Source organism: Perna viridis, chromosome 13 (genome assembly GCF_037379345.1).
Source record: "Perna viridis isolate PV_CMFRI_1.1 ecotype Kerala chromosome 13, ASM3737934v1, whole genome shotgun sequence".
In the NCBI taxonomy this organism is placed as follows: domain Eukaryota; kingdom Metazoa; phylum Mollusca; class Bivalvia; order Mytilida; family Mytilidae; genus Perna; species Perna viridis.
The window spans coordinates 34,567,344-34,590,898 of NC_142457.1; the positions used below are offsets into that span (position 1 = coordinate 34,567,344).

At 34.1% G+C, this 23,555-nt stretch overlaps 1 protein-coding gene across 1 annotated transcript; it reads right to left on the reverse strand.

The window, feature by feature from the left end:
- Window positions 1–15,544: 15,544 nt before the first annotated feature.
- On the reverse strand, window positions 15,545–21,701 carry LOC148600589 (uncharacterized). Its single transcript, XM_088558237.1, has 5 exons — window positions 21,088–21,701; window positions 19,473–19,590; window positions 17,445–17,556; window positions 16,099–16,238; window positions 15,545–15,785 (listed from the first exon to the last, which is right to left on the reverse strand). The coding sequence occupies exons 1-5, from the start codon at window positions 21,290–21,292 to the stop codon at window positions 15,545–15,547; spliced, it is 816 nt and encodes a 271-aa protein (XP_088414363.1). The 5' UTR covers window positions 21,293–21,701.
- Between the last annotated feature and the right edge of the window lie 1,854 nt (window positions 21,702–23,555).

A 23,555-nucleotide genomic window follows, 5' to 3' on the forward strand; every position in this document is an offset into this window, starting at 1 on the left:
CTTAATTTCTGTGGGAATAAGTTTCTCTTTTTTTTCGCGTCTTCAGATTTAATGGTCTTTGTTTTTCGCGTTTTCAGATTTAATGGATACAAACCATATGTCAACTATTTGAGCTTAACATTGACAAGATTTTATCATGGCGATTCGCCAACCCTAGCAAATTTAGCGAAAATTTGAACCTCGCAAAAATTTCTAGTTATACAGTAATTTGTCAACCTACGGTCCATCTGCTTTCATCAGTATCCATGTCACAAAATACTTCAAAACCGGAAGACTCAGGATATATTGTGTACACACCACTCCGATGTCTTTTTTCTAGTTCACTACAGTCCGCCGGTCATGGTGTTGAAAAAAGTTAAACTCATGAAATCAGTGATATGTTTGTATCACATTCAATTTAACCACAGCCTCTCAAGCTTTCATTTGAAGCAGAATAAAATGAATCCAAGTTAATTAGATGCTTACATAAGATAGATGTTAAATGCTAAATACAAACGTTCCAATAATTCTTAAGATTTGTGTCCTTTATCCTAAGTCTACCTCCTTATATTGATTCTATAAGCCTCGCATTAATTTTATATATCGAAATCATTTAATGTCTTACTGATTGTATACAGCGAGATAGGCCTATTTTTGAGTTAGAAAATTTGGGCTTTTCGTCAATATGACAGACATCCAAACAACTAAGTTTTTGTTCTTTTGATTGAGTACCTTAAAAATAGGACATTTGCATGATCTACCTTTATGACAGCTACATATTTTCGATGTAACAACATGGACGAAGTAATATAAACTAATAGTATAGAGACATAATAATGCGATTGGTTGTGAGATAGTGCATCATTTCTACATAATATATGGAACCTGATTAGATAAAAACTTGTGATGTTTCATTTGTTCTTCTCCCGACACCATACATAGGTGGCGTTATCGAATACCGATCGCATGAATTTCCACCATAACAGATCTAAATTGTAAAACGGCCAATATTCAATAAGAATTATAACGAAAATGGTTTTATAATTCATTAAGTTAAATGATTTAAAAACGTAATCAAAGGTTATAGCCAATATCCCTTTATATAATTGTAATATGGTGTGTGGTTGAAAAGGATAAACTAAAATAGGTTAAAATAAAAAGCAGGATGCAACTGGTACAAAGGTCTTTTGAAAATTGTAAAAGTGTAATTAACTTATAACGGTATTATTTCTTTAAGGTCATCCGTGCTTTATTCTGAACAATGTTGCTACAAGATTGAAATCATCACTACTTACGGCTTATGGTCGTCATCATGAACTCGTGAATCGTTACGGTGTATCCATCTGCACCATGAAAAACTAATTTGCTCGAAGTGTCATAGTTTTTCTTTCCTCTTCCGGACTTGACATTTTACGAGCAATTCGGCGGGTGTGGTTAAAACAGCAGAGGATGCTTACCCTACCGGTGCATCTGGTCCAAGCTTCCAGTCTTTAGTGGAGTCCGAGCTGCTCATTTGCTTTTGTTACTTTGTATGTATGATTTTAGTAACTATGTTCTTTGTTGTGTACGTCTGTTTTCCATGTCTAGTCTGTCTCTGGATTACATTATTTTAATTACCGCTGTAACCTTGGTTCCTTTGATTACTATTGCACTACCTGAGAGTGCAATAACATAGGATCAAGCTGAGTCATTTGTTCAATTGACAGTTTTGTGCATGTTCGTAAAAATAAATTTCACTTGCAATCATTGAGTTATAAATGCAAAATCTTTCTTTTTGATTTTAAAGCAGCCCTATCAATTTTTTTCCTGCAAGAGTGCCTAGATTATAGGAAGGTGATGAAAGCATTTTGCTACAAATAGCAGAAAAGTTGACAATACGGAATAAGAAGTCATCACGTTTGTCGTGTAGATATCGACATGAGTTTCCTTTCCGAACTTTTGATTGTGAAGTAACAATGGTATAAATATTTGTATAGGAATGTTGTATTGATGCTTTTTCAGTTGTCGTCAGGAAACTAGGCATGGTATATGACATCTTCGTTGGCGTATTGTTATCTAATTTCTTCGGAAGGCTGTGATCAAATTTGAAATGAAAAGACAGGAAGATGTTTTTTGGTACAAAAGATTAAATTTAAAAAGGTTGAAAAAAGTAAACAAGATTCAAGTTATACAAAAACAGTATCTATCAAAAAAAGAAAGAAGATATCCAGATGAGGCTAGAATAAAAAAAAATAAATAAAAAATCCCTTTTTATTTCTACAATTTTTGCATCTATCAGTTTAATACTATTGGTCAGTTGACTTTGAGTAAAACTGAAAAATAAGACAAACATAAGACGTGATTTCAACTTTAAATTCTACAAACCTAGCATTGATGTCTGAATTTCCGACTTCATTTTTTCAACGTGTTCAGTCAAAGAAACAGCGACCTGTTCTTTCACGTTCTGGTCTATATAATCCTTGATAACAGACTTCATATCAGTCATATCAATATTAGCCGTCAGCGATGCCGCCATTTTATCCAAAAGTGGCAACGAAAGGTTACTAATATTTACCGTAGCATAAACTGTTACCATTGTTCTTAAAAATACAGCAAAGAAAAATATAGTCATCTTTTTCCAGAACGTTTGTTGAGTTGATAAAATGCAATTATGCGTTTTTATTTGTGATAAAATCTCTTGTGGTAATAGGTGTTTTATATGATACATATAATTTGTAAGACGATCTAACAATTATGATAACTGGTCAAATACTGATACATACACGCTGAAAATATAGACTCAGGTCGCCAGCGATGGATATGCACAATATATGAGTAAATTGCCGCTTATGAAATAAAGTGAAAACAAAGATGAGATAACCTAAATTAACTTTATAATTGTGCATTTATATCGAAAGATGACATAAGTATTTGAAAAAAAATTAAGCATATTTTTCTTTAAATTTATCTATAAAAGTAAATAAAATGTTGTCATATTCGCTCAGCCAATCAATCGTCACTGGTGACCCGGGGTTATATTTGAGAAAAATTGGGGGATCAAATTTTATATTGCTTATGTATTTATATCGTTAATGTATTCAATTTCAAACATTCCAACACATGCGTAAGCTAAGGAAAATATGCATATATTTTGTGGTACAAAATAACTAAAGACTAAGATATTTTTATGCCACTAAATGAATGATTATCGCCAATTGGCTATGATAGGTACCTTTGTTTCTTTTCTGGAGCACCTGAGGTCACGGACGTTTTTTTTTATAGGGGAGGGGTGAAATATTGCTAATGCAATTTAGTTTTTATGTGACGTTTTGGTTTTTTTTTTCATCTTCAGTTTTTATATCAAATCTATTTTTTTTTCAGATAGTTATATAGTGTAATTAGATTTGTCCTTCTTTTCAGTTTTCACGTTTACATGCCATGTTTTTAAATTCTGACGTATTTGAATTTTCTGACCGCTGACGCTTCAGTTTTTTTGTTTTGTTTTTTGTTTTGTTTTTTTTTTTTTTTTTGCCAATACTTCGCATGTGCATTTTGTCACTTTATTCAGAATAGTTTGTCGAGAAACTGATTAAATTGTCCTTTTAATTCGCGACAAAAACACTTGTAGTTTTTCCTCTGATCATATGTAAGCTCATTGTTAAATACATCAAAATCGTGTCAATTTGTTTAGTGCAGATACTCTTAAGAAGCCGGAAAGACAAATTGTAATAATGAGACACCTTCGAATTTAATTTATGCGATTTGTTTGACGATAAGAAACTCAACAATTGTGTTAATTGGTGATATGCATATCCAGTTTACGTGAAGAGATTTACATGTGTATACTGATCCAGCTCACGTGACGAGACTTACATGTATATACTTATCCGACTCACGTGACGAGACTTACTTGTGTATACTTATCCAGCTCACGTGAAGAGATTTACATGTGTATACATATATGGAAAGCCACAACATTGTAGTGCTCATATGTAATCACTTTAAAAATTATATAACAACAGTGTTTCAAACTTTCTTGCATTCTTAATTCTGTACTATTACGCAAAAGGTTTCCAAATTGGCCTCATTTCCTTAAGGTTCTTATTGGTGTCTAGTATGGCTTTTAAAAATCAGACAAAAGCTGATTCATGCATGTAATACAACCCAAAGAATCCAGTTTGTTTTCTATTTAGAAACAGTTACAGACCATAAAATTGTGATACAATTTTAAAGATTGTATATGGAATTAGCTCATTGTCAGAGTTATCGTTCTTGGTTCGGTTGACATTAATAGGAAATGACCACGTGGTTTTCACATAAATATTGATCTGAATACAGAAAGAATATTGTTACATAAAATGTAGCATCTAAAGACTTCAAAACTATAGTTTATTAGGGGAATTTTACAACAACAAAAACATGGACATCCGTTTACCTATCCTATCTCACCCCTTTCAGCCATCGCCCATTTTCAAAGCCTTAACCATGAATCGCCTCTACCACAGACAGTGTCCTAATTCTACAGGGACTGTTCCTTGTATTTCAATTTCAAAGCGTAATCAAGGGAACCAAGGTTATAGCGGTTATCAAAAGAATGTAATCCAGTGACAAAGACCAGACATGGAAAACAGACATACACAACAAAGAACATAAAGTAACTAAAATCATACATACAAAGTAACAAAAGTAAATGAGCAACTCGGACTCCACTAAAAACTTCCATTTACTCTAATGAAAACTCATTTGGTGCACCTGGTCCATGTTCCCAGTTTTTAGTGGAGTACGAGTTGTACATTTGCTTTTGTTACTTTGTATGTATGATTTTAGTTACTGGCTATTCTTGTTGTGTATGTCTGTTTTCTATGTCTGGTCTTTGTCCCTGGGTTACATTCTTTTGATTATCGCTATAACATTGGTTCCTTTGATTATTCTTTTACAAAATGGCTATAAGGGGACATGTTAACCCCTTTTCTTTTTCTTCTCTGTATTGGCTGATATGAAAACCGTGCGTCACATGTTCTGACCTATCTATGCTGTTGGCTTTACGAACGTTATTCCATAACTTTTATTGAAAAAAAGCTTATAAAATACGATTTTAATTCGTGATAATTAGAATGTGGAAATATAAAGGAATTGTATACTTGAAGTAGATTCTCAAAACACATGTTCTAAGACGCTTTTACACACCAATTTTCTTTGAAATTTATTATTCAATGTTGAAGCATAAAAGTTCCAGTACAATATCATCCATGTTAATACACATTTTTCTGCATTTCTTTTTAGTGCCAATAAACATGCACCGAGTCTTACAAATCATTGAAACGTTTGTTTTCAATATCTTACGTTCACCTTATGTAAGCATCAAAGTAATTGATTTCATTCCGTTTCGAAAGAAAGCTTGACATACTTTGTTAAAATTGAATATCATACAAGCGTATCGCTACCTCCTTAAGATTTATTGTAAATTTATTATACTCATAAGACATATACATGTATAATGAATAATAGTTTGATATAGAAAATACCTTTAAAGGGGTTTGTGTCTTACCAACGTAGTTTTGTTTTTATGCTTAAAGTGTAAAGATATTGAATGGTACATGTACATTGTACAATGTAAAACAATAGTTAAAACAAAATTTTAGTATAATTTTTGGCCATTTACTGGTTGCTTCAGTCCCTGTTCTCCTCACATGGAATCCTGGATCCGTCCCTATTTTCAGTAAGCACAAGACGTATTTCTACATGTAATACATTTAATAGCGAAAACTGCCGAAAACGAACAGTGACATAAAAAAAACTGTTTAAACCATGCAGACACTTTTGAAAGTTCCTTCAAATCAACAAAATGTGTTTTAACTATATGAGATTTCCCGCCATTTTATCTTAGTATTATTCATTATTATTCTATTGGAGAAATCCCTTATCATTCAGCCTACTCTTGAATGAAACTATTTCGCCATATTCGATGGTAAAATTAAGATTTTAACATGTTCGCTAAAGATATATCGATAAGGTACCAATGTTGAAAATTTTACCAGATCAAGTAGAGATATAATTCAAACCACTTATCACTGAAAAATACTATACTCGGCGTCACATAAATAACATACTGTTAAAATTTGAATAAAAATATTTTCTACGACTTCATTGAGACCTACCGTCGTTTAAATTGTCTTAAATGACTTGCTCATTCGTTTAGCCAAACGGCTTCTCCCTGAACAAGTCGCTTTTAGCTTAAATCATGCGTAACAAATCCTTACGGGAAAATCCCATACTAATATTCGCCATGTTGGTTTCTACGGGACGATTTGTTTACAAACGAAGTTCGTAAGTTCCCGTCGAACTCCGGTGACAATCGTCTGCTTGATTAACTTCTCGGTATTGTACGTTGTTCGCGTAAAATAAATCCGAGATATCCGAAATAACGCCGAAATGCATTCTGGGTTCTTCGGTTTTTGGAGAAACCATTTAAACGTAAACAACTTCTCCTAGCAACCCGATCACTGTAAACATGGCCGACTTTTTACAATGTAAATATTGGCACCTAGAATTAAAATTTAACGATTCAATGTTTAGGGAGAAGCCGTTTGGCTAAACGAATGAGCAAGTCATTTAAGACGACGGTAGGTCTCAATAAAGTCGTAGAAAATATTTTTATTCAAATTTTAACAGTATGTTATTTATGTGACGCCGAGTATAAATACATCAGTAAGTAAACCTGTGTAAAAAAAGAGTGAAACAAACAATTCATGTGGGAACCAATCTCTTACCTGTTTCCCATCCTACACCGATGATTGTATTGTAGATAAAACTTTCACAGAATCTCTGTTACATATTACCATTGCGCACTTCTTATTTGGGATTTTGATTTAAATCAATTTGGGGATTCACATAGCAAAACATAGAATTTGTCATTCATGAATTTGGGGACATGGAGACCAATCTCTTATCCGTTACCTCTTCTAAACAGCCGAATTGGATTCAATGAGTTTGGATGGATTCCTATTTAACACATCCAATCTTAGCTTTTGATCCGAATCAATTTGGGGAATTCACATACATGTATCAAACTTTTACTTTGTTATTTATGAATATAATGACATGAGATGTCATCTCCTGTCTGTTAGTCCTTATATATCGCCTCCGTGCAGGTCCGGGTGTCAAAAGAATAGGCCTGCAGCAGCGCTAATCTTGCCGTAAAAGGCGACTAAATAGTGCTCAGAAACCTAGCCGGGGGCTAGGCGCTCTGCCCACAAAGCAACTGGAGTGTGCGCTCCAGGTGGTTGAATGGGGCTCCCCTGGCGTGTTTCAATCTGGGGTTGTCAGGCTATAATACGGAAAACCTGACCGCAAACCATAGTGATGCACCGTGTTGGGAATGATGTCACGTTCATCGCACGTTAAAGGACCCTGCTGTGGTATTCGATAGGAGTAGGAATCTTTGCGCTCCGCTTCAGGAGGCTAAATTGCCCGACCTTACCCATCCTTCCCTTTTTCTAGTGGCAATCAAAATTTGTCGACCCTATTATCCATGTGTCCCATCCCTTTTTCATTTCATCAGCATTTCATGTTCATTTTATCATCCATTTCATATTCATCGTCTGAATATAGCTGAAATATTGCTGCTCGGACGTTAAACCCCAACAATCAATCAATCAACTTATACATCCCTGAATGGAATTCAATGAAACATTCACAGATTCATATTAAATATTTCCCATGTGCACCGCTTATTCAAAATTTTGATCCAAATCATTTGGGAGTCAAAAGATGCATGTTATGATCAAATGGGGATTGAAGGTATTAGAGTTTTTGATTGTTAAACGTGTACTATAGTACTTAACTGTATTGTACAATAGATATATCTGTTTTAAATTATTTCCCTTACTTAAAGCATATGTTATTTTTTATTTAATGGAAAGATGTTGATTTGATGTAGTCAACATAACCTTCCGTTGGTAGATATTTCATTATGGATGATAAAAAATCGAAATGATCAGGTTAACATGTACTAGACCAAAACGGTGAGCTGAATTTGGTGTGTTAGCTTATAGATACAAGAAATTATTGTACACGGAGTTCAAATATACCGTGCAAAATAAATAGATACGCTTTTCTGTTTGGCATATATATGGAAAAACACAGTACCCAATTCAGGCACAATACTCTGAATTGCGTACCTAGCGGAGAAGAGTGACTTTATAAGTCACAAAAAAACAAAAAAAAACAAAAAAAAACAAAAAAACAAAAAAACAAAAAAAACCCAGTACGCTACAAGAATACCACCATAGATACAAAAAATGTGCATGGTAGTTTGCATATACATTGTAAGCATTCCAAAGGGGACGAAGTCCTCAAACTTGCTACCAAAACGAATTTAATCTTTGACATTAGAAGCACTGAGAACACGATTTTAGTCTGACAGGAAGTTAACCCGCTATATCGAGGAAGGATCTTTAATTTCGTTTTTACAAAAACAAAATGTTAATCTGTTATATACATGTACATGTAATAGCTCAGATCTTATAGCTTTGTAAACTTATGAGGAAAAAGAAATCCTAGTTGATATAAAAAATGTAAAAGGCACACATGTTAGTACTTGTATCATGAAATTATCAAAATAATCAATATTCAATTTCATCCTCTTTCAGGATATAACGGCTTTATCTTAAATCATACAAGATTCCTGAAAAAAAAATCAAACATTCTCCTTAGAAAAGAAAGTGCATCCCTCGAATTATAAAATAAACTTCTCATTTACATCATACCGACCTCTTTCCATATTGTTCAATTCCCCATAAACTGTTACCGATAGGAAAGTCCCCATTCCTCAAAGAACCCCCATTGCATTGTTCTTTGTTTTACACTCCTTGAGACATTTAGATTTCCCACACGCACAATATCCAAATGCATGCTAAATAAACGCACGATAAATGAACGTTACTATCGTGCGTTTAAACGAACGCTCATATTGTGCGTTTATCGTGCGTTTAAACGCAAAACGATGTGTAAACGAACTATAAACGATGCACGAACGCTAAAATGGGAAACATGAACATCTCAAGTAGTGTATCATTATTACATTATCTACTTGAATAATTTTATTTTTAGATTCTTGAATATATAAACTTATTTTTTCATTAATTTCTGTATATTTGTTTAATATTGATAACAGTTTTTAAACTAGTTTCCCCATTATCCTCACTACCACATCCACATTCTCCCATTCGCCACCACCCAATATACCATAGAATTAAAATTTTACCCAATACAATTACTGTTCTCCAAGTAATTAGCCCTAATATGAGTTAGTCACAGCCAACAACCGAACATCGCACTTATACACTGTTCTTACTTTAAAATTTGTAAATGCATTGAAAAAGGGACAATGGCTGAAAGGATAGCTGAGACATTGGGCTACACGATGATACCTGAATTTGTTTAGTTTGTTTATACGTGCTATCCCAAGAGGGCTTAGACGCTCATACAAATGAGTCGCAAAAATCTTGGCTGTTTGACCCAGTGGGGTACAAATATAGGCTTATACTGAAAAAGAATCCTTGAATATTCCTTGGCGACAAATTGATTCGGTAATGGGAGGTATAAAGGTACCTATAAATCACCATGAAGTTGATAGTGGAGGGAGGAGGGTCCACGGTGGACCCTCCGAGCCCATGGACTAAAATAGCGATAGAGTAAAGATAGTCGCACCTCTTTGAATTTGCTACTGGTTTCAAATAAAAGTGTAAAGAACTGACCGCTGGGCACCCCTTCGAATCCGCTTCAAGACTCAAACGAAAAAACGAACTGAATATAGCTTCTGCATTACTACAAAATAATGTTTTTCCTATGTCCTCAACACTTCCACTCTTAATGCTAAATTCTGGTTGGTTTCAGTCACTTAAATTCACTAGAACGGATCCAATTATAGACAAGTAAGCGCCCCTTCTCTTTTAACTCGAACAAACGAGTCGTTATATTACGTTCTCCAGAAACAGATAACACAAGACAATTTAAATTTGCAAAACACTGAATTGCAAATCTTGCGCCGCTTTTTTTCTACCTACCATGTCATGTGAGTAACCATTCGATGCAGATTCACATGGGATTTAAAGAAATGCATTTTATTTTACAATATTTGATAAAATAAACTTGTAGTTACAATTTTAAATTCAGGGGATTTTCTTTTATCCCATGGGATTCTTCATTATCCCATGGGATTTCATTGAAAAATTGTAAATAAAATATCAAATTATATTTTAAGGTAAATTTTATCAGACCACAGAGGACAGAGGTCAGCATATTTTCAAATCACTTACTATATGAGCATAGTAATATTAAGTCCTTGAAAGAATTAAAACACCTGTTCCTGGAGTAGTGCTTTATTATTTTGCATATGAAAAGTGACTAATGGTCATACCGGTAAGTCCTGACTGAGACTGGAGCTAAAAACCTGCTTTGTATATATGCATCAAGAGTGAATCTTCATGAATGAAGGGGTTATTTTGATAAACGGACAAAGATTTTCATCAGTGGACTTAATACTGTCTTATTTTAAAAAAAATGGAATATTTTTGGCACAAATTTTGGCTCTTATTCCTTAAATTTATGAAAAAAAATGGTGACAGAATTTTGGAAGCCAGAGCAGCCCCTGTTCCAGTTACATGTTTATAACTTCATTTTACTGTCTATTACAGAATCTGAAAGTTATCCAATCCTGAAATAATGCATAATAAGTATAATTTTGTTTTGAAGGTGCTCTATGTTGCTCAAGAGAGATTAGAGGATACATGGAAGGATTCTTAATAATGACTTGTAAAAGATGAGTGACATATATAGAACTTGCAAAATTAAATATTAAACCAACTATGTCTGAGGAAAGATAAACAAACTCTAGCTAGATGTTAAGCTCTGGTAAAAATTATTTTTACTTGCTATCGGGAGATATCTCTTTTTATATGCAAATGCTTATGCAATATGGTTAAGCCCAAAACAAATCTGTTTATTGTATGAATATTCAGTTGCAAATAGAGTTTGTCAAGCCCGATTCTAAAATTATAGTTGAGCTGAACCATTGTTTTTAAAGCTCTTCTCTTTGCACCACCAACATACACTTGTTACATTTTTTGAAAGTTCAACTACAGCTTTCCCCCAAAACACTGAATCAATTTTGATTAATCTTACCCCCAGCATGTTGGACTTTACATTGAATGTTACTTATGTGCTCTACAAGATAACTGCTTTAAGGATGCTTGCAATGAAAATTAATCCAAGTAAGTTGAAAAGCTGATTATGAACCTGAATTTAGACTTTCATTAGAATTTTTATAATTTATTAAAATACTATGAAAATAGTACTGCACATATAGCATTTTAAGTTTATATTCTTAAGCAGTATATTTATAGTCAGAGTGTCTTTGAATATTCTTTTTATCTATCTCATTGTTTTACATTTGTGGTTGATCAGTGAATTTTCAAAGTGATTTAATTTCAAAGCTACAAAAGATTGAAAACTTCAATAACATCCCAAAATGATACAATAAATCTCTCTTTTTTAGTCATTAAGGTTTTTCATTCATACTGCACAGAAGATAAATGCACAAAGTGAATACGTAAGGCATACACTCTCTATGACTATCGTTGTATTTTAACACAAGATATCCCATGGGAGAAAAAAAAAACCGACGTAAGAGCTACAGTAAAAAACTTAAATAATAAATGCAAAATCCATCAATTCGGTAAACAAGATTCCATACTACATGTTATTTGATCGTATGGCAACGCACTCGTTTAACACCCAATGGCAATGTTCGTCACCCTACCCGGTGGTTTTCCCAAAGATGGCGGATTTTACACAAAAATGAAAACATAAATTGCCTCTAGGTGCACATATACCACACAGCGAAGTACTCCAAAGAATGCGTGAAGGTTAAATGAAGTTCATATCATTTTATAGTTGGTTGTTTGGGTTGGAAAGATTTTTAGATGTGTGGTGCATTTGATCTGCGAACAGGAATTAAGTGTTTTACAGACTCTATTTATCGCACACCAAGTTCAATTATACCGTGCAAAATAAATAGATCCGCTTTGTGTTTGGCATATATATACGCTGTAGACATCCCGTTACGCGCATCCTTTCTAATACACTTTATAACGTATGAAGGACTTCAATTACTGGCATTTTCATCTGACACAATGGAAAAGTTTTGAACAAATATATCTAGGGCTTGTTCTATAATCAGTCACAATGATAAGAATTAGTATGAAGAAATGATCGTGTAACACGAAATAAATTCAAGGTTTCGATTGGTAATAACAAGAACATACATGTTAATCCAAAGGTAAAAAATAGACATAAATGTCAAAGAACAACAAATAAACATCCCGGACTCCATTAAAAACTGGGTGCATGGAGCAGATGCACCGGTAGGGTACGCGTCCTCTGCTTTTACAAAAACACCCAACGAGTTATAATAGCGTACATCTTAGCGTCCTCTGCTGTTCTAGAAGCACTCATCGAATTGCTCGTAAAGATTCATGTCTGGGTAAGACGCATGAGGAAAGTAATATAATGCTTGTGCTGCCACTACAAATGTTAAAATCCCATCTCCTAAAGCTTGAATAATTCCTATTTATTGTTAAGCAGAAAAAAAAAATATAAAATAAAATAAACATGAAGTAACATTAAATTTTATTAACGCTACATTGTATAAATAAATTTATCACAAAGTGAAAATAATAGTTTACGTAACATACATTAATATAAATATTAAGCGAGCAAAACTCGCACTTAAAAGCATAGAAATTCATCTATGTTTTTTTCATATTGACTACTTGAGAAACTTTTGTCAAATCAAAACGTTACATCTCGATCTATAGAAGCTTTGAAATGTAGTAAAAACACCTGCTAAACAAGCAATTAAATGATGTTATTTGATCGGACAACACAGACGTTATTAAAAAAATAAGTTCCGGTTGTGGTAGAACTAGGCATTCTTCACCGAACCCGAAACAGTTTTACCGATAAAATTGTAAATATTCAGAATATCTTTTTATTCCCTTTGATTTAAATTTGGACAGGTGTAAATATACAAAGAAAAGGAAATACAGAAGTGTTTTGTTTAAACAAGGTTGTTTAGAAAGCGCTCACTATTGATTGTTCAGGAATATAGCCCTGTGAGGTGACGTGGTCTCTTTACGGCTAAATATCGCAAAGACTTCTTGTTCTATATCGCTCTTTTTGTGAATCTTGGCAACAAATTTGCTGAAGTTTAATGTTCCAAACCATACTGATATTTTGTATTATTTCTTATTTGTTTTGTTTTTTATTTTAATTTTCTTTAGTAAAAAGAATATTTGCTATCCCAGAAGTAATGCTCCCCATAAAAGTACTATACTTATTTGTCACTTTCCCATGACATTCTTGCATCTTTTGAGAGTGATGTCTCACCTGCTTCAAATGTGTCTGTAGTATATAGACCCTTTTGTACTAGTTTTAGGATAATCGTTAAGGTTGCATAAATGCTTCTGCAAAGGAATAATCAATGGAACCTAGGTTATAATCAAAAGAATGTAATCCAGGGACAAAGACCAGACATGGAAAACAGACATACACAACAAAGAACATAAAGTAACTAAAATCATACACACAAAGTAACAAAAGTAAATGAACAACTCGGATTCCACTAAAAACTGGGAGCATGGACCAGGTGCACCGGTAGGGTAAGTGTCCTCTGCTTTTCTAGAAACACCCGTCGAGTTGCTCATCAATAGTCAAGTTCAGGGTAAACTTCCCTACCTGCCGGAAGTGTATATTGAGCATCCTCGTCAGCTTACAACAATAGGGTCAGTAGAGTTAATTTTGAACGTCAGATGTTCGGAGAATGCTAAACAAATGATGTGTATGATCGGACTTCTCAAGACATTATAAAAAAAACTTACTTCCGTTTGTGAGAAAACAAGGCATTTTTCACCGAACCCGAAATTGTTTTACAGATAAAATTACAAATATACGAATTGGATATTACTTATATGATGAACCGTAGTCTGTACGATTAACTGACAACACTATACTGAATAAAAACAACTGTTTTTTGAATGAACTATGATTGTTGAATTATACATCTTTAAAATATATCATATTTCTATAAAAATACATGCAAAGGTAGTACATTGTAATATGTAACCAAGCATACATAACACTGGCGGATCCAGCCTGGACTCCCCTTTTTTTCTAGAAAACCTCTGGACCCCTTTTCAACATCTCTGGGTCCGCCACTATACTTGTAGTCTAAAATACATATCAACAAAACTGTTTTGCCATGTACTTGTAACAACTAATATGATATTTACATAAAATAATAATCTAATAAAGTGACATCTGTCTGAACCGAACCCTGAAGCATCAAAAAACCTGTCTAAACCGAACCACTACACGTCCAAAAACCTGTCTAAACATACCCATGAAGCATCCAAAAACCTGTATAAACCGAACCATGAAAGTCCAAAAACCTGTCTAAACCACTTTCAGAAGTCCCTTTTAATCAATTTAAACAAGGATGGTTGCCTACAACTATCAAACAAGCAGTCCTACTCTAGTCGGACGAAGTTCCTGTGATTTAAATGTATTTTAAACCTAAATAAACAAAACACGTGTTTTAACTTAACCAGTTTTTTTTAAAAGTAAATCAAAGTACTCATGTACTGAATCAATTTATATCGATGAAATGAAAAAGGGATCGGTTTTGACAGATTACGCAGTATATAATATTTCAAAACAAGAGGTAGATGATAAAATGATCACAGAATGCTACCCCAGCATTCCCCAAAGTTTTGGAGTGAGACGGGGCATACATCGTACATGTACATGTAAGTTGGAAAGTAAATGAAGTATATGTTTTAGCATTATTGGATCTTTGACGGTTTATCATGACTCAGTGTATTGTTGATTACATAAAGTGTACTTTCGACAACACTCTGACGAACGGGAGGACACGAAGATCTCTCGTTAATACGATGTCAAATATTATAAAAAAAATATAAAAAAAACATACAAAATAGTTATATAAGGCACTAGAAACAATAAAGAAAATTGAAAATAGGTAAAAAGTTGCCATAAAGTAAAACGTTAATAGCAGAACCCCACCCGATCCCAGATTTCAGAAAACTTGCATCCTTAATTCTCACTTAATAATAAATAAACCCGTAGATTGCAATACATGTTACATGTAATATGCCCACCCTTCACTTGTCAAATATTACAGTCATCACTTATCAGAGTCTCAGCCAATAGTATTCGTACAGTCCCCCGTGCTACAAAACACAAAGTCTGGGAATAATCTTAACTGTATGGGAAGCCATTGAATAATAAAACTTTGCATTATGGAAATCACGGAAATCAAGAATAATCTAAAACTTAAGTATCTTTCAGTTTTGTGGTGCACAGGCAATGATATCTACACATTCTTTGATTTGTTTTTGAGTTAAAAATAGAAACATAAAACCCAAATGTTTTCCATTTCCAAGTAAACTTAACCCCTTCCCTCTATTCCTGCCGTCGTTAAAATAGAACCTGCCTCCCAGTGATATTAAAAATCACCCCCACCGCCCCCACCGCCCCCACCACCTCCTCCACCCCCGCCTCCGTCGAACCACCCTCCGCCCCATCCTGAGCTGCTGCTCGATCCTCCAGTACCATTACAATTTTTGCCTCGACAACAACAGCAGTACCCACATGTCAGGAGGAAAGCAACGCCTCCCAAAGATCCGAATATTATGCCAACAATCATCCCTGTGTAGTCTTTGCACTTGCCATCCTTGAATACTCTCCTGCAAAAAAGGTAGAAACAGTAAACATTTGTACGTGTACGTACATCATGAAATTTTCTGTGGATTTCGTCACCACTCTCTATGCAGTATGAAACATATCATGTTTGAAACTGTTTTAAAATAACACAGCTGTTATCTGGAGACTGAGGCGAAACCCGGTATGGAAATTATATTGTTTTTTTTTTTTTTTTAAATATTTTACATTCAAACGGGAAGCAATCCACACTTTAACGGTGTTCAAGCTAAAGTGGCCATAAAAAAAACTAGATTATGTAGGGTAGCAGTGAATAGATATATATTTTGTTTGCCTTACTTGTACTCTCCAATTATATATTTTATGCCCGCCCCGTACTGATTTGACTTCAGATATTTGTCTCTAGCTTCTTCGTATATCTCCTGTATACATTCAGAAGTCAGTACCTCATTCGCTATACTCCCGGGCGATGTGTAGACCTGTAGAATAAGACAAAGCAAGATGTTCTAACGTCGTAACTTCATAACCACACACTCATAAACTTTCTAACCACACACTCACAGGTGATTGTATGCCATACAGTAAACTATATACACAATGTCATACATTTGTACCTACATGTATACATGTATATTCGCAGGGTTTTATGGAAAAATGATAAATCAGCAGAAACCATATTTAAACTCATGTTATTAACACTTACTTACATTTACGAAGGTCCCAATCCGAGAAGTGTATGTACATATACATAATTTTGTGAAATCAGACAGTTGGTGAATTTCGGTGAAAAAAAAGCAAAAGTCTTTCTATGAAATTTGATTCAAAATGTCTTCGGAAATAATTTTTTTATGTATTAGTAGTTCTAGGTATAAATTGTTTGAAATTCACTGCAATTTAATCATTAAAGGGAGATAACACATGTCTTACTCTTATTCTATTGAAACTTTGAACTCGTTTTTCTGCATCCTGTGATACTTCTAACTTCAATAAAGACGAAAAAAAAACCCCGTAAATTCGTCAGTTCGATAGACTATGAACTAAGTGCCCACAGTGTCAAACAGTTTGTGTTTTTTTTTCTGAGCATGATTCATTATTTTTCTGATCATGATTCATTATTTTTCTGAGCATGATTTATTATTATTCTGAGCATGATTCATTATTTTTCTGAGCAGAATTCATTTTTTTTTTCTGAGCATGATTCCTTATTTTTCAATTTTGCCTGATTCTTACAGATTCCAGCACTTTAGTTTACAAACACCAGGTCGGTACATGTAGGGGCAAATCCAGGATTGTTGATGGGGAGATTACATATAATTTGGTCTAACATGTACTAGTTTTCCAATCGTTTATATACTACATGTACATTAGAATAATACATGGAAAAACTACACCCATTTTAATCGGAAGTGCACATGCGTGCTTTGTGAAATATGTCTCACCCTGTACACTTCACTTATAAATATAGCGGATTGATACGTTGTTTTAGGATGTTGTAATTAAGTCAGCGGAGTTGATTGCTCTGTCATACAATTTACCAAAACACATTCCTTTGAAAATCTAAAAAACGCTGTGCCCAACGGCCATTTCGCATTTCCAGGATGTTATAAATCCTAAGTTATTTAGCGGAGTGATACATTGTATAAAAGCAAGTGATTGGGTTTTTGGAAGATTTCAATAACGTATACCTGTCTATCTTCCTTTGATAAAAATATCACAACTTCATTATAACAATATAGTCCGTAATCCCATCTATATCTTAACGTCCTGGCAAAATACCTGGCGTTCGACCTCTTGGTCCTAAAAACAAATAAACATAAAAATAAATCCCAAAATCAAGATACATCGTTAAATATCCTAGTAATAAAAATACATAAACAACAAAGTTTACCTTAGTGCCGTGAAACAATATGTAGTGTTATATGTATTGGAACCAGGATACATGAACATAAAAAAATATATACCTCAGTGTACTAACAAGTACTATGATCTTTAAAAAAGAGAACCAACGCATTTTCTCCCTTTGATTATTCAAAATCTGATTAGATTTTATTTGGAGAACTGCGTGACCACTGCGTTTCGTTTTTTTCAGTTTAGCTATTTCCAATTATTCAATATACATGTATAAAAGATTATTCATATTGCAATATATAAACGTAATTGAGAATATTCCGGACACCAATGCCTTAATAAAGCCTTGAACCTAACGGTTGCTATCACGTTTGTCCAATGAAATGCATGGTTGTAATCTTCATCGGTTACGTTATCATGGGTGTCACGTGATGTCGAAGCGAACTCAAGAACCGACCGCGTCTGATTAAACAGAGGGTGCATTTATTCCAAAGAAAGCAAACAGAAAATGAACAGGGAACGAGTAGATGGTACGAGAACACAATTAATTCCCCTTGGTTTTTGTTGTATACGAATATAGTTCCAACTTTGGTAGTAGGTACCTTCCACATTTTTTCATATTTTTACTGGAAACTTATTTGCTGAAGTTTTGCCTCTAATTGGTAGAAAATAAGTTAAAATTACATGGGATTTTTTTTCATTAATCAATTCTGACTAAAAGTTGTGATTTGGTTCAGTGGAAGAAGGTTAAAATTTAGGACTTTTAACTCAGTTCATTTGTCATGTTTACCCCATCTCCGAATTATATGTATTAATTTCAGAAAATGATGGTAAAATTTTCTACAATTTATATAAAAAATCCTGTTTGTACATATCTTTAGGCCAGAGAAGTTTTATTCAGTTTGCGCCGGTGGAATTTTTTTAATCTGCTCAAATGTGTATATTGAAATGCACTTGAAAATTAATTGCGGTCTCGTGCCAGATGTATGTTTAAGTAGGTTCGCTGCTCATGTTCAGCCATTTTTTTTTTAGATTTTCGGACTGAGTCTCCTCTGTTTCATCTATTTCACAGGATAAATATGTTTTGCCTTGTAACCTTACTTTTCTTTTCATAATTTCATGAAACACACCTTAATTAGGGAAAAAGTACGGGAGAATTTTCCCACAAATTTTCCATAGTGTATGTCAACTGAAGTTGACCTATCAATATCTTAAAAAAATGTATTAACACTTTGATGGGTATTTCTTTGTGCTTAAGGGGTTCCCTGACCACTCTTACGAATATTGCTCAGAGAGTAAAAGTACGGTATTCAATGATACAGGCAATGTCTGCTCCATAAAAGGTGTCACTGTAAATGGCAAATAGTTGTAGGCACGTGCATTTGTAGTACCTAATCAGCATGTAGAGAACGTTAACGTTTTTTTTTTATTTAAAACAAGATTATCATAAAACTATATTAGTTATTATCATTAAAATATATATCACCATTGTGTTTTTGTAACCGCATATACATTGGTCCATCCAGGCAAATTTTTCGTGTTTTAATATTGGACTATATTGTTTGTCTTTGGAATTGAGTTTGGGACAAAAGCAAAAGGGACGATATCCATAGCAACGTGATGTTCGATGATTTTTAGACGTTAAAGAAATCGTTAAAGATTTTAAAATAATTATTTGGGACTCTTATTGTTATTTTTTACATTCTTTCCGTGACATATCACTTCCGGACGATGAAATTATAAACCCCGCTAACTTGCACGTGCATGTTACCGTCTTCACCGAAGCTTTAATTCAGCTATACTACCGCTACAAGTACCGGTAGTTTAATAAAATGGTACTAAAATATATTTTAACTTATATATACCCGGATGTAATCTCCATTTTGTTGACAATGGCGACCGCTAAGATGTAGTTGTCTGTATTCCCCTTACAAATAGTTTCATGCGCTGGAACACTCTCTATCATTTTATCTATCTCCCCGGCTGCAAGAATACTAATTATATTAATGAAAGACAAACAAACAGTGCAAAAATATATCAAATAGACCCTTGTGTGGTAAGTTGGTAGGCATGCTCAATATACACTTCTGCGAGGTAGCGCTTCGGTGGAACAAAATAATTTTCCTCGCAGAAGTGTTTATAGAGGATGCTCATCGACTTACCCCATCGTTAACACAAAGGGTCTATATGACCCTCCCCCCGCCGTCCACGCCCTCTTCGTACATTTTACCATCGGGCCAACTGGTTTACAAGAAAACACCATGTGTAGTTGCATCAGAAACAATTCAACATGTAGTTCAAGAGTCTCGTATGTTTATATACTGTGTCTCAAAGGTCTTTAAACTATTAACAAATAATTACCAACTTTATAGAAATTTACATGTACATGTAAGAGAGTCTTAATCCCGACGTCATACAGGTACACCTGGTCCATGCTCCCAGTTTTTTATGGAGTCCGGGTTGCTCATTTACATTTGTTTCTACTTTCGTGTTATTGTGGTTATTTCATGTTCTTTGCTCTGTATGTTTATTTTCTTTGTCTGGTCGTTATCCATGATTTCTATTCTTTTTCATTACTAATCCTGGTTGAATTTCCCCTAAATTTCGCTTTTATAAACGTCACCGTAGAGTTGTGCTCAATCGTGCAACATTTCATAAACCTGAACACTAGTCCTAGCTACATCCGAATTGAATTATTCATTACTACCTTAACTTCTTTATAAATACAACAAACTTTTAAAACATTCACTAAAAAGTGTGCGTTTACTATACAGTATATATATTTAGAGGGATAGCAGGCTATCGAATTTTGAGAATTTAAGGTCAATGACCCCTGAATGTGACCTTATATAAGACATGACTCCGAACGTTATATGTTACAGTACAATCATGTGTACAAGTTATGAATAAATCTTTATTCATTTGTATTATTTATATTATACATGTATATAATTTACAATGTACATGTATCTTCGTGACTCTTCTTACAACGGATATACAGGTACATACTAGCCATACTAAGAACGGAGGGGCCAGGTTTAAGCCCCGGTATCTGTACTGTTGTTTTCGGTAAAAAGCGGCGCATGCATTAAAAGCACATCAATTTGACCAATATTTCCTTTTCGTGACAAAAATATACATGTACAGGTAATCCTTCATTCTTCGCCATAGGAAATTGTTAGTTGCAGTGTATTTATGGACTTATATTGTATTAGTTTTTACCTTAATCCGGGAGGGGTAGACATTTAAACAGTGTATCTGAATTTTGTTTACCCCCCCCCCTCATATTTATGGTGGAACTTTGTTGATATCCCATTCCATTCATAAGAATATAAATAATAAAGCTTAAAAAATTATAAAATTCTTCAAATATTAACAATTTACCACCTCCTTCTACAAAATAAAAGAAAAAAAAACTGCTTCCCCTTTTTTCACCATAAAAAAAAATACCCGACCCCCTTACACATTTAGAAGGCTTACCTTCCTGGCTACTAAGAACTTGACACGGATCACACACATATGAAGCATCGCAGCCCCGACCACACAGTCCACTTTCCTTCCGGGGGTCGGGGAAGACATCGACGTCCCATTCGTCATGACACACGGGATCCGGGCATTGTTGTCCGTAGACAGAAAACGTCAACGTTAATAAGTAAACAACTAATAAACCATTTACCACATTCATTACATCTATAAATACATTTAGCTCCCTGAGATTCTGTTGATACTAGCTGGAGGTAGTTATTCGAGTGTAAAATGGTTTCCCCGTCAGTGGGTTCACACACTCATAAGTAGTTACTTCTGCCTGAGGTTATTAAGTCGTTAATACCAACATATATTTATCTTATGTAAAAATGTATAGTATACAAACAATAGACACACAGGCAGTCCTAATCATTCATGCGAAGGTAAACATCATTAACGATCCGAGAAAGCGTACATTTCTGTTAATCATTTGATCCGGTTAGCGGTAGGATTCATTTGAAGATAGAGTTCAATCAAGTTCAAAAAGCAACATAGCCAGAATCTTTCATGACTATGTGCTTATAACGTAATGTGTATATACATGTATTATGTTCATGTACAATACACATGTGCGATCAAGCATGCATTTATAAGTAAAAGAAAACTTTGCCATACTAGGTGTTATTTATATATTGTGAGGATCAGCAGGTTTATACCTTTATACATAATTTTAAAATACCATCAAAAACTCTTACTAGCCTCACAGTCAACCCGGGAAAAGGGATAGCTTTCTTTTAAGAATTCGATGCACCCACCGAACTAAAATCTGAAAGATTGTACAACGACACCGATAAAAATGTTATAAAAGAACATAAACGAGGAAAATTTTCAGTCAATGACCTTCTCAGAGCTAGGCGTAATCCTGTGACGTATTGAAATTATATTGTGGAAAATATAATATTGAAATCCAAATTTGAGATGATCTTGAACTTTATAAAAATTTCAACTAGAAAGAGAAAATAAACTAAAATAAGCACGGAAGTACTTAATGTTTTTTTTTATTATTATTTATTTATTCCGTATGGATATAAGACATGGAGTTGTTTTATCCAAAACCCTTCCTGCTTCAACCTCTGTGGATCGCTACAGATCGTATATATTCCGTTCCACGATTAGGATTTGCACTTTAATTGTTGAAATCCTCGAGGTCGTGGTAGCTGAAATGTTTACTTATTGGAAGTGTGTTTTTTTTGTAAGGTCACTCCTTCGTGCATTTAAACGTTTGTGAAAAGGTTGTTTGGATTCGCCAACATAGTTGAGGTCACAAACGGGACAGCGAAGTAAATAAATCACATTTGCACTCTTGCTGTACACATTACAGAATATTTTGTAACGTTTCCCCGTGATTATGCTAGTATATGTTGATGATTGGTGCATCTGTTTGCAGCATTTACGCTTTTTGTCACCACAGGATCGACTTGCACCTAGAATTTAGCTGGGCTTAGATATTTTTGCACGTACTAACAGATTACGCAAACTGTGGCTGTGAGCTACTCCTACAACCTAAGACGTTGTAATTCCGTTCCTCCATAACCCAACCTCTTACTTCCGATCGCCATATTGCATAACGCTCGTTCCTCCATTCTTTGAAATCGGCATGATTATAGTTTTTTTCCATTTTCCATTTAAAACGTTTTATACAGTTTCTTTACCATAACACGGGAGAATGTGACTAAAATGAAGGAAAACAAATGACCTATATGTACCTGAAGAGAAAATCCAGCAATCCTAAAAATCCTTTGTAAAAGCAGTTAAAATGACCTTCATATTTGTTTTTTTAGCTTTTTGAGTGTGTAATTCCGGTTGATAAAATTACGGATTTTAAAATTTGCGAAACGAACGTATCAAATTACCAATGAATTGCCTTTAGCAACTTTAAGTTCGTTTTGTCAAAAATATATTGTATTCCGTAAAATAAGTGATATAGTTCAAAATGGCTGGTCATTATAACAACTGTCTTCATTACAAATGTTTTCTAGGTATTGAACAAATATTTATGATTTTTATCGCTTGATTTCCGGTAGATTAAACTTCTTTTATGTAAAATAAAGATTTACAATATTTTAAAACACATGTTTAGCTAATTTATATTTGCGGTGGCTTTCAGCATGTCAGAGGTTAGGATGGCACCAAATCCGAAAATAGCTTGCTAGACAACCTCTATACTCAGCGTCACATAAATAACATACTGTTAAAATTTGAATAAAAATATTTTCTACCACTTTATTGACACCTACCGTCGTTTAAATTGTCTTAAATGACTTGCTCATTCGTTTAGCCATAGTTAATAGTTTCCTTTTGCCATTGATCTCTAAGTGTAGGTCAAGATATGAGGCTGACTTCACAGTCTGTAGTATCCTTTATGTCAAGTTCTTTAGGGGTAGATGCGATGTAGCAAATCACTGAAACTAGGATTGTTTAAC

What these genes read in the sequence shown, in the direction of transcription:
- LOC148600589 (XM_088558237.1), bottom strand. Translation starts at nt 21,292, where the DNA reads ATGAATGTGGTAAATGGTTTATTAGTTGTTTACTTATTAACGTTGACG. An exon ending in AGTTCTTAGTAGCCAGGAAG is followed by an intron (nt 19,591 to 21,087) that starts GTAAGCCTTCTA and finishes GTATTCTTGCAG; the next exon opens with CCGGGGAGATAGATAAAATG. An exon ending in AAAATGGAGATTACATCCGG is followed by an intron (nt 17,557 to 19,472) that starts GTATATATAAGT and finishes ATTTGTTTTTAG; the next exon opens with GACCAAGAGGTCGAACGCCA.